General features: G+C 42.8%; 1 protein-coding gene across 3 annotated transcripts in view; it reads left to right on the top strand.

The window, feature by feature from the left end:
• The window catches only part of MYO19 (myosin XIX), a 349,059-nt gene that overhangs the window by 205,015 nt on the left and 131,217 nt on the right, over positions 1-12,827 (top strand). For all 3 annotated transcript variants that reach the window (XM_085649443.1, XM_085649445.1, XM_085649444.1), the window contains exon 15: positions 4,621-4,797. In XM_085649443.1, coding sequence (XP_085505569.1) covers positions 4,621-4,797 — 177 coding nt within the window. The remainder of the gene's footprint in view (positions 1-4,620; positions 4,798-12,827) is intronic.

Raw genomic sequence — 12,827 nt, 5'->3', positions numbered from 1 at the left:
TAGAAGCTTCTTCTGAAAGTCCAGGCACTTCCCAGACTCGCCTGAAATTTTCCATGCCATCAGTCTCAACTGATCCGATAACACCAATTTGTGATGTTCCCCCAACGGACCCATCAAAATGTCTTGAAACAATGGGAAGCAAAATTGGAAAATCTATTGACATTTCTAGAAAAATTGGGTACCAAACTTGAGACTGCCAAATTGGAGTTATCAATACTACCGGTTCCTTCCATTTGCGTACCAACAAGGTCACTTGAGTTATCATGACAAAAGGAGGGAATCCCATCTTGTCTGAAAGCATCTATCCCCGCTGAATCCGCACGCCAACTGAAAAATGTCACCAACTGGGTATTCCTCCTGTTCGCAAACAGATCCACATAACAAGGTGCCCAAATTTCCATCAACCTCAAAAACACTGACCTGTGAAGGCTCCAATCGCTGGAATCCATGAAATTCCTCAAGCACTAATCTGCTTCCACACTCCTCAGACCTGGAATATGCTCCTCCTGAACCAGGATATTCTCACTCCAACAATAAGCCTAAAAAACTCTTGCTAGATCTGCCAGATCTTTTGATCTTGGACCCCCTAATTTGTTCACATCTCACCACTGAGGCATTGTCCAATCTCAACAGGACTGAACAGCATGCCTTGTCTTTTGTAAAGCTCTTTATCACAAAAGACCCTGCAAATAATTCCAGGCAATTTATGGGCATTTTCTTTTCTTCCACAATCCAAATTCCTCCTGTCCATGTCGCACCACATCGAGCTCCCAGCCAATCAAACTCGCATGTGATTCTATATTCAATTCCGGCTTTACTCCGAAAATTGCTTTCCCATTCCAAGCCTCCATATTTTTTTGCCGCCAAAGATGTTCTAACTTTGCTTCCTCTGAAAGAGTAATTTCCTCTGAATACTTCATACCTCGCCTTAAATGACTAATCTTTAACCTTTGAAGTGCACGATAATTCAAAGGTCCCGGAAAAATAGCTTGAATAGTCTAAGACAACAATCCTATAATCCTTGCCAACATTCTCCACGAAATCACATCTAACAACAAAACTCTTCGAATCTCCTTCCTTATTCTCTTTATTTTTTCCATAGGAAATCTCAACTGACCTCGAATCGTGTTTATCAAAAATCCCAAGAACTGTGTCTCCTGACTTGGAATTAAACACAACTTCTCTCCGTTTACTACAAACCCAAGACTCTCCAATAGATCTATTGCCAACTTCGTGTGATCTTCTACTCTCGTTTTCTCCTGATCCATAATTAAGATATCGTCCAAATAATCGCACAAATTCCTCTCTCTCAAAAAGGCAACAACTGGATGGAGCATTTTGGTGAAACACCACGGGGCCGAGGATAACCTAAAGGGGAGACCGACAAACTTCAAAAACCTTCCTCCCCATCTGAACCTTAGAAATCTCGGATGTTCTATCCAAATCGGAATAGTTAAGTAAGCGTCCTTCAAATCTAGACAGGTCATCCAATCTCCCGTCTGCAATACATCCCTCAGCATATACATTCCTTCCATCTTGAAATGATGATATTCTACCCAATTGTTTAATTGCCTCAAATTTATGACAGGTCTCATACCTTTTTCCTTCTTTTCCACTAGAAAACTATTACTTACAAATCCTACACAAACATCCAATTATTTCACAATTGCACCTTTCTTTCTCAACTCTCTGACCTCTGTTTCTACTAATTCTGTTAGTTTTTAATCGAATCTTATCATAGGTGGACTATGATTCTGAACCTATTCCTCTACGAAATCTATGTAATACTCCAAGATTGTCTGAATAACCCACGGGTCCCCTGTTATCACACACTAATTCTGAGAAAATTGGGCAAATCTGCCGCCCATGGGTAATAATATGGCCTTGTCTTACCTGATCCTCTTGTTCTTCTATTCCCTCTTGAATTTTCTCTTTGTCTTTGCGGGTAGTAGTTGGTAACCAGATTGTGTCTGGTAGTGGTAGGGTCTGAACCCCCTTGAAAATTAGGTCCTTGTAATTCCTTGTCCACGGCTGGGGAATCTACCTCTAATTCGCCCAGCCCCACCAAAAATGATTTTTGAAGAGAGCTAAAAGCCCCAACATATTTAGACATTCCTTTAAAGAATGCCTCTCCGAATAGCATGCCATTGGCTTCCAAGACAACTTCATTATTAGCTAATTCTGCTAATTTTGGATCTATCTTGAGAAGGATACTCTACCTCCTTTCCACAGAAATGGCAGTGTTCGCATTACCTAACAAACAGGCCGCTCTCTGAATCCATTCTCTCAACTCCTCTACATTCAAATCTTTCTTCCCTACATAAGCCTCTTCGGCCATATCAAAGATCTTAGTGAGCGGGCCAGCCAAAACTAAGAGTCTATCTTGGCACATTCTTAGACCTTTGTCTAGACCCTTCCTTGGATCTCTACCTCCTTTTCCAATGAATGCTATTATTTTAGCGTCAAAATCAGGAGTCATGACAATTTTCTTTGCCAAATTAGGACGAGGACATTCGGAACAAAGCCTCATTTTCACATCCTTAGGAATCTGCTTCCTTAACCACGACTCTACATATTCAGCCACATGAGGAGCCGGACTCCATTCAGGAGACCGAGGATGCTTCAACATCAATGGGTCAAACATTGACTCCCCAAGAGGGTCCATGACTCCACCAAGGCCATCCGCCTTATCACCTGTTTTGTTGTCTACTGACATTTCTTTATCCACAATTTCCACCTCTGAATCAAAATCAGAAGAGGAACTCCGCTCAATCTCTTCACTAACAGATGACTCCTCACATAAAATAGTAGTATGTCTTCTACTACTTTTCATCCTTGAATCTGAAGTCATCTGACCTCTAACAAGGTCTCCTTGTGTGTCCTCGACATTTCCATGTTTCGTACGTTTATGAAATCCCACATCAGCAAATGCAGACTTTGCTTTCTTATTCCTAAAACCATCTGCATCCAAATTCTTTCTTTTCCTACTAACTTTTCCTCCCTTTTTCAACATAGGATCTGGTCCTTCTCCAGCTGACCAAAAACACTCCTCTTGGGAGGAATTCCCCTTATTTTTTATGAAATCCTCTAATTTCTGTAACATTTTTTTTTAATCAGATGCAAATTTATTTAACATATTGCCAATTATTTTTCCTCCAAGCCCATGTCAACTTGTCTATTGGCATTTTCTTCCGACATTTTACCCTTTACTATTTTCCACTAATTAGTCACTCCAAAGGATGCCTTTATATTACCCAACTATTAAATAATGAGCTGTAAACCATAAAAGTTCTTATTATATGATAATATCAAATATTCTTTTCTAAAAATATTTCCACAAAATTCCTTTAAAATGAATCCTATACTTGTCAAATTATAATATCACACTCACATAAACCCTCAAATAGAGTCCGATTCACAATGAACACCAAATTCACTCCGACGCGAAAACTGCATGTTTTCTTTTCAGTTTCCCGACTAGAAACTGACAACTACGCTTGTGCATGCGTCAAAATCGGCGTGCGTACGTAGTCATGAACGTCAACCCCGTGAACTACTGCACAACCAGCCTGATCCAGACATGGCTGTCAGAAAGCATAGTGACGACATATTTCACTGCGCGCGCTTGGGGCAACGGTGAGTTACTTTTAAATACAGCCTTGATTTGAAAACACAGATCCAGCCATAAAATAAACTTGGTATCGCATTTAGCATTTTCTTAATGCCGCCGATTCACTACACGCTGCCAAAACGAGTTTACACAAGCAGCGCGTCGCAGTATTCCCGCATTAACTCATTAACATTAAACAACTTCCAAACATAAAAATGAGCTGTTCCACATAAGCACTCATTCTATTAGCCTTACATCGATTTTTAAAATCCTACTGTTAGACCATACATATTAAAAAATATATTTATTCTTAAATACACACAATCAAATTTTACACAGTCAACAACTTACATTTAAACTTAATACCTATGCGTACTTTAACTTTAAAAGTAGATTAAAGCGCATTCATACACATATGTATTTTAAACAACAAACATACACTTTATAAATTTAAAAACAAACAGCCGTCAGAGCAAAGGCACACACAACTTATCTGTTTGGGCAGCAGCAAAAAAGAAGGAAGATGGCTGGAGGTTCTGGCCCTTTGTTAGATTCTTAGAACTTTAGTCAATGTTCTTTGTACTTTAAAGGTGCTGCGCAATAAAGGAAGATTGCAATAATCTTAGCCTCCGGTCTTGCCATAAAATCTGCATGCATGTGTAAATGTATATATGTGCTATTTGTATAGCAAAAACCTAGCCAAAACTAAGTTGAGTGATGTTCAAGGTCAAAGGCGGTGATATAGTCTGAGTGATTGGATGGATAGCTAGCTTCTGGTAATGCAAGTGGACTGTTACTGCATTGTGATGTAGTGTTCTTTAAAGAGGAATGTCTTTAGCTCTTTTCTAAATTATAGCAGGATTGGGGTGATCCTGATGGATGATAATTTTGCCTTGTTTTTGCTAGTTATTGTCCTTGAGAGGAACTCTCACAATTTGTTTTTACGATTAGTTACCGATTTTACTCAAAATACCTGCCAAAGTTTGTTTCGCATACTTTCCCTCTTACAGGAGTGTCGCCTGAACAGGTCGTCTAATGCTGGTCAGTTACAGACTCGCATAGAGAAGGGACTTGCTAGCAACCAAAGTATGAGCAGAGATAAATTCAACAAAAAGCCACATTTTATATTGTCTCATTATGCTGGAAGAGTGACCTACCTGATAGAAGATATGGCAGAGAAAAACCGGGTATGTATGACATTATTTTAGTTTACTGAAACCGAATTTTCACACTTTTAAAACACATATACATACTCTTATCTTTTACATAAACTATGGAATCTTTATGGTGAAAGATTACATCACCACTGTCCTGTCCTCCTTCTCATGCAGTAGATATTTTGGTTGCTGATCAGTAGAATGAGAATGTACCATCTGTACAGTGGAGATAAATAACAAATATTCAGCTTGTAATGCGTTGCAAACATATTTAGGCAGTTTAATGATATTAATTGCTGTTCTTTAAAATAGGGGCTAGTATGCAGATATAGTCCTTCCCTCCTGTATTGAAGTCTAGCAATGCAATAAATAATCATCTTCCCCCACAAATCTCCTTTCAAGTAAATGGTGAATTTCAGGGAAAGCAATCAGAGAAGAGAAAGAGCTGAAAAACAAGTCACCATATAATCATTGAAGTTGCAATCTGTTGTCTACTCAGCGATCTGCCATTTATACTGGCTCTGGCTCAAGTATTGTGCTGTCACATGTGATCTCTAATGAAGGATGTTAATTGATTTTTTGGGCGTTCTTTCTTTTTAGATATTGTATTGTACAAGTGCCATGTTCTACTTATTTTTAAGGATTCATACAAGGTTAATGAAGTACATGAATACGCATTTCAAATAAAACCTATAACTTTCTTGCTGACTTAACTTGCAGTTAGATACCTAGTGAATGCATTTCATGTATATCAATGATACTTAATTATTTCTGAATTTCAGTGTGTTGTCAGGGAGCGAGAAAGGTACATTGATGTCCATTTTGGTTGCAGTTTGTACTGTGACAAAGCGTTTATTTTTTATAGGATGCCAGACTATGGCTTGCTGTTCAACATTGGCCATCACAGATGAACGCTGTGGGTTTTCAGGGTAGATGTGGTTTGGTCCTAAGCTGCTAAAATTAGAAAGTGGGGACCTGGATTTGAATGTAAAAATTTCAGTTGTTGTGAAGGTAAGAATCCATTCTATTAAGGGCACGGAGGCAAGGATTAAGCATTTCTCTTTTAACATTTATTTCTCAGCAGTCCAACATGATTATATATGCTTCCATCAAAAAGACACTACATGTCCCATGAGTCTTAAAACTTGTTACAACAATCACCAGCCAATATTGTTGCTCCATGTCCAACAAAACAAGCCACAAAAGGAAAGCACTTACTCTTTCTTCGTGCGAACCATCTACCACTGTGTAATCAGGCTTTAAAATTCCTACTTTTGTTCCGACTCTAAAAGAAAATATGAAAATGTTTAAAAAAAAAAAAAAAAAATGTAAACCTCCATAATGTACTTCTTGCTAATCAAGATGTTCATACCAAAACATACTTACTGAGCCATTTGAGGATGAATTATTGATCACACGTATGCCATATGTTGTGATCTTCATCAAATCTTCTTGGTGATCTTCACATCCGTATCCTTAATAGAATTTAATCTTTCCTTCATAATAGCTAAGATATGGTACATTTTATGTCCGGAACGAAGGTTCAGATCAAGCAGTTTCAAAGGTTACTTGCAACCAGTGAGGTCCGCCCCAACACTGGTTTGAAATAAAGTGTCTAAAAATTAGAATCTGAAGATCACTAAGCCTCAATAAGGAGGTCCTCCAAATGGTTACAGAGAGAGAAGGCTTTAGAAGCCATAGCCTGCTGCTGGAGTGCACCCCAAAGAAGAATGTGTCGCTGCTTTCTCATGGACTCATTTTAGCTATCGTGCGGTGGTAGGGGATGAAACTTGAGACTAGTTGTACCTTACCCGAAGGTCCTAATTCTTCCGTCATAGCACCCGAGGCTCTGAGGCACCTCACCACACATAGTTGGGTTGTTGGAGTAAAGCTGGGTATTATACCTCCTTTCTATGAATGTATGTGTTTCTAGAAACCGTAAAAGATACTCCCTCTTGAGTAAACATTCTTGAAGTAATATTGAGTGCTCTTATATCAGATAGTCTCTTAGATGAGAAGAGGCACAATCAAATCACCAACTTACCTATAAACTGCTGCTTGGATCAGAATTGGTTGTCTTGCCAGGACTCCAATGACTTAAGCACCATGCTTGTACCTCACAAATGGGAATGTCTGGATTTAGGAGTTCTTGACAGCCGAACACCAAGTAGCAGCCCACATAAAAACAAGTGCTCTACTGCCGGAACCTAACTGAAGGGAAGAGGATTCGCTGAAACAGCTAATTTATAGGCGTTAATTGTCCAATGCGCAAAACCTACTTCTGCCAGTTCTGATATATTCAGTGTGCACACTTTCTGCCCCCCCCCCCCCCCCACAGGATCTAAACCTCATCCCAGACACCAGCATAAATCTCTGCGCCAAGCTGTGAGCTGCATCGTTTGATGGTAGAATCCACCCATGCTCTCCCGATAAACTTTGGATGTCCCAACATCCCCTGTAATCTAACATTCCCTCAGTTTGAGGATCCCTTTTTGTACTAGTTGGTGTTAGTTGCCATGAGCATCCCTCAGCAAGTTCCAGGTCCGGGAAAGTTGTATTGGAGAATCCATAGAAAGTTCCAAAAGAACTGAAAACAAAGGTCACAATCTCGAAAGCAGTGTCTCTATCACCATTTACTCCGCCTTCCTCCTAACCTGCGGTGTCAGTATAGTTATCATAGAAAACGGAGGAAAGGCATACCCCAATCCTCGGCTCCAGTCCTGGAGGAATGCATCTGTTGCTTCCGCCAGAGGATCCAGGCACCAAGAAGCACAGAAGCTGGTGACCTAGATGGGAGGCAAAGAAGTCTATTTGGCATGGGTCTGATTTGTTCATTAACATCTGAAACTGATCTGGATCCAAATCCTACGCACTGGAATCCTGTAGATATCTGGAATTCCAGTCTGCTAATGAGTGCAATTTCCCCGGTAGACACTCTGGTATTACGGATGTCTTTTCGTTGTAGACAGTGATTCCAGAACTCCTTGACCAATTCCACTGGGTATTTGGATCTAGTTCCTCCTAATAGGATGGATTATATATCGGACGCCGATGCATAGTCCATCTTTGAGTTTCAAGCAAGAATGTTTGTTCCTCACCAGACTCCTGACGGCAAATGATCATGCCAGAAGCTCCAGACAGTTTTTATGCAGCGTCTCTTTTAATTCAGACCACAGTCGTTCTGTAGTAATATCGCCACAACAAGCTCTCTGGCCCAAACAGCTTGTGTCATATTCCGTAACTAGATCAAAGTGAGACTGAAAATGGCCCTACCTTTCCATACTGCCATGTGGTCTAACCACCACTGGATCTCTGACTTTGCCTCCTGGGTAAGAGTCCCCTCATATGCGTATGTTAGCCCGTCCATGAGGTGCTTGGGCTACAGCCTCTGCAGCACCCTTTAATAAAGGGGTCCAGGGATTATCGCATGAATGGATGACTCAAGTAAACCTACTAGTCTAAGTGTCATAGAGAGACTTTCTCCTTTACAAGGATTCTGAGGCAAGTTCAGTGCATATTGAATTGAATCTGTCACAAACACCGAGAACACTATCATCTGAGAGGGTTGGAATTCAGACTTCTCCAGTATTGGGGTGTCTTTCATAGATTCACATGCTTGAATATTCCCCGTCGTCGGAGTGGGAGTCCCACGGTAAATAATATAGCAATATATACAGCCATAATATATATATATATATATACATATACATAAGTAATCATATAAAAACAGAGATATAAGTAAGTAATAACATCAAGAATGTCCCTATATGAAATTTCCATAGAGATACATGGAAAGAGAAAAAAGACATTCGTAGTCTATCTCGGTCATTATGTTAGTCCAAACTACGGCCAATCAGGCGCCAGCTCCTCTCTAGAACTTTCTCCTCAGAGCTCCTCACCTCAGATTTTCTACCGCACGTCGTGTGACAGGGAGTCTCCCTGAGCTCTGTTCAGTTTTTTTTGTCAGTCAGAATGTCTTCCAGTAAGAAATCTTTGTTTAGACCATGTTCTTCATGTGGAAAGCTGCGTCTATTTTCTGAGGACCCACACAGTAAGTGTATTTACTGTTTGTACCCAGATCATGAGGTGGCAAAATGTACATTTTGTAGAACCTTTTCTACAAAGACTTTAAAGGATAGAGAAGGCCGTCTGTTAATATGGCTTCAGAGACTGAAGGATAAGGATAACCCAGTTTCTGACGTGGAAAGTCTGTATTCTGGCCGTTCTCAACCAGCCTCTAAGCGCAGTAGTGTGCAGGAGTTACCATCTCCTTTCCTCAAGAAAAAGAAGCTTTCTTTGACTCTGACAGCTACCACTTCTGCTGTCTCACCTACTGTTTTGTCGCCTAAGGGACACAGTTCTCAGGCTGAAGAGGCGTCTACTTCACAGTCCTCAGGAAAAAGACTGTCCGCCTCGTCGACGATGCTGCCGACGACGAGATCTGCGATATCAGGCTCGTCGACGGTGACTATGACGACGACATCAGCTGCTTCGTTGTCGACGAGCGTTCTGTCGACGTTATCCTCGTCGACGGGGACCATCAGTAGTACAAGGGCGGTGACTTCAATTTTGCCCATTACATCGTCGACGACGAAGAAGATAAAGGCACCGTCGACGCTACCCGTGTCGTCGACTAAGACGTCGTCGAACTCGTCGACGCCCACTCCGTCGACGAAGAAGAAAAAGATCCCGTCGACGGGATCGTCGACGGTGGCTTCGTCGACCAAGACCTCGTCGACGACAGCTCCGGCGACTCCGTCGACGGCGGCTCCGTCGACGACTATTCCGTCGACGGCGGCTCCGTCGACGTCGATTTCCAAGGCACAAGGTTCACCGACGCCTATTCCGTCGACAATCGTTCCATTTGCGACAGCTCCGTCGACGAGGCCTTCTCCGAAGACATCCACAGTGCCTACCATACAGCAGTCGACGGCAGGTTCTTTCATAAGGATAAAGTTGAAAAAAGTATCGTCTGCCCAAGAGTCAAGGAGAGAACAGCTACCTCACGCATCTTCAGCGTCGCTTTCATCAGAGGCGCAGCCTCCATCACCTTTATTTGCTACGGATTCTGATCAGGAGTCCGAGGGTCTGCCGGAGTCCTTTGGAACGGCGCAAAGCCCATCCGACTTGATAATTAAATGCCAGGACAGCAGTGAGGATGAAGATCCAGTGTACATGCAGCAGGTGCCTGCGAAACAACCAACGGCGACTCTTCCTTTGTCACTTATAACTAATCTCCAACGCATGTTGGATGACTATAATCAACGCTTTCCGCTACCTCCACAAGGTTCTGAGGTCCCGTCAACTCCTGTGGTTCCAACTATACCACCGATACCAATAGAGAATCCTTTACCTCTGCTGCCGTCTGCACAACCAAGGCAGGTCCCAGAGAGGTTGTTGCCTCAATATCAGCCTCCGCAGGAAGAAACAGAAGAGGGTGAAATCCCAGATGATAATGGGGATGTGGATAACGATGACGATGATATGGCGGAGTGGGACAATTACCAAGTACAGACACCATCCCCCTCTCAGATAGTCACAGGGTATTCACCTCCAGTGGACATAGCGAATTTTCATCAACTAATGGAGAGGGCGGCGCAACGTTTTAAACTAACAACTGAGCGCAGAGAGGAAGATTGTTTCCTTTATGATTTCAAAAGTCAGCCGTTTAAACAGACTCATGCTATTCCTATTGTGGAATTTATTTGGGAGGAAGGCAAGAAGTTGATGCAAACACCGAATACCTTGCCGGCACAGGTGCCTCGATTAGAGAAGAAATATAAGGCACCAATAGGAACCCCAGCATGCCTCACAGGACAGGCTAAACCTGAATCAGTCGTTACGCAGGCAGCGCAACGTAAGGCAAAGAATCCGACGTCGACTGTCACCGCACCACCGGACCGTGACGGACGGCGAATGGATGCCATAGGGCGTAAGTTCTCTTCAATGGCCTCTACTGTGGTAAGAGCAGCTAATGCCTTGGCCATATTGGGTCGCTATGACCGACAGGTGTGGGCTGACATTTCAGAAGTGCTGCAAGAGTTACCGGAGCCATCTAAGGTGGAAGCAATGAAGTTGCTTCAAGAAGGAGAAGCAGCATCGACGGAGATAATTGATTGTGCAGTAGACATCGCCTGCACGGGATTCCGTCAGCTTGCCGGAGCGGCTGTTCTGCGCAGGCAAGGATGGTTAAGATCGACATCCTTTCGTCCGGAAGTACAGTCCATGATTCTTAACATGGCTTATGACGGCGAAGCGTTATTTGGAACTCACGTTGATGAGGCACTTCAATCCATAAAGAAGGACACTGAGACAGCTAGATCTTTAGGAAACCTTCAATTTCAAAGGCAGAATTTTCGTGGTGCACGCGGACGCGGCACCTCCTCCTCCAACTTTCGAAGGGGTAATAATCAATACAGACCCTATAATCAAGGATCCAACCGATATTCCAATACCCAGCAACAGCAATCTTCACGACAGCAGGCCTCTAAGTCGTATAGAGGGAAATCCTCATACAGAGGAAACGCATCTAAGAGACAGTGACTCTTTCCGGACATGCATGGTTGGAGGTCGAATCTCTCTGTTCTTTTCTCAATGGTCCTCCATCACAAGGGACTGTTGGGTTTTGGACATTGTGAAGAAAGGACACGCCTTAGAATTCACCAAATTCCCTCCTTCCACACCACCCTCCGGACCACCACCTGCTCACATAAAAGAACTTTTATATCAAGTTCGACTTCTACAGCAGAAGGGAGCTGTAGAAATGGTGCCAGTATCGCAAAGGGGAAAGGGTTTTTATTCCCGATTCTTTCTAATCACAAAGAAGACGGGGAGTGGAGGCCCATCCTCGATTTAAGGGCACTAAACAAATACCTAAAGAGCCAATCCTTTTGTATGATGACGCTAGTAGACATCTTGCGTCTACTCTCGCAGGAAGATTTCATGGCAACTATAGATCTCCAGGATGCCTATTTTCATATTCCGATATTACAAAGGCATCGAAAGTTCCTGCGTTTTCGAGTGGGTCAACACGATTACCAATTCAAGGTGTTACTGTTTGGTCTGCGCTCGGCCCCTCGTGTGTTCACGAAGGTACTAGCTCCAGTGATAGCGTTTCTGCGACTTCAGGGAGTGCAGATTTTTCCATATCTGGACGATTTTCTCCTAAAATCCCAGTCAAGCACTCACTTAGAACAACACATACTTCTGTGCCAGAACGTGTTTCGCTCATTAGGTCTGTCCATAAATGCAGCAAAATCCCAACCTCATCCTGCTCAACAAAGGGATTTTCTGGGAGCAACTCTGGAAACGGTATCAGCAAGAGCGTTTCTTTCCCAAGAGCGTCTGCAAAAGAAACTACGGCTGGTGGTGTTGATCAGGTCAAAAGAGTCAGTTTCTGTGAGATTGTTAAAATCGTTTCTGGGGATGGCGTCATCCTCCATTGCCTTAGTTCCTCATTGCAGGCTGAGAACACGTCCTATTCAGGAAGCACTGGATGTTCAGTGGCGTCAAGTCACGGGTTCTTTCCACGACATGGTACGTGTCACAGATCAAATGAGATCAGCGCTCGCATGGTGGACAAATCCAGCCAACCTCACAGAAGGCATGTCTTTTCTGTCGGTGCCGCCGGACAGGACAATCACGACAGACGCCTCATTAGAGGGATGGGGTGCACATTTGGAAGATCTCTCCGTAAAAGGAAGATGGTCAGCACATCAAAGAACTTGGCACATCAACAGGTTGGAGTTGATGGCAATTTATCTTGCTCTAAAGTCATTTCTGCCCTTGATCCAGGGAGAATCAGTGCTAATACAAACAGACAACACAACCTGTATGCACTATGTAAACAAACAAGACGGAACAAAATCCCCAAGTCTGTCCAGGTTAGCTCAAAGAATTTGGGACTGGTCTCTCAGTCATCAAATCATGATTACAGCAGTACATCTACCAGGAGTAGCCAATATCATAGCGGATTCCCTAAGCAGGTCCTCCTCGTCGACCCACGAGTGGGAATTACACCAACCCATTCTAGAGAGGATATTCCAAATATGGGGTCGTCC

Source organism: Triturus cristatus, chromosome 3_2, assembly GCF_964204655.1.
Source record: "Triturus cristatus chromosome 3_2, aTriCri1.1, whole genome shotgun sequence".
In the NCBI taxonomy this organism is placed as follows: Eukaryota; Metazoa; Chordata; class Amphibia; order Caudata; family Salamandridae; genus Triturus; species Triturus cristatus.
This window is presented reverse-complemented; position numbering and strand designations above follow the sequence as displayed.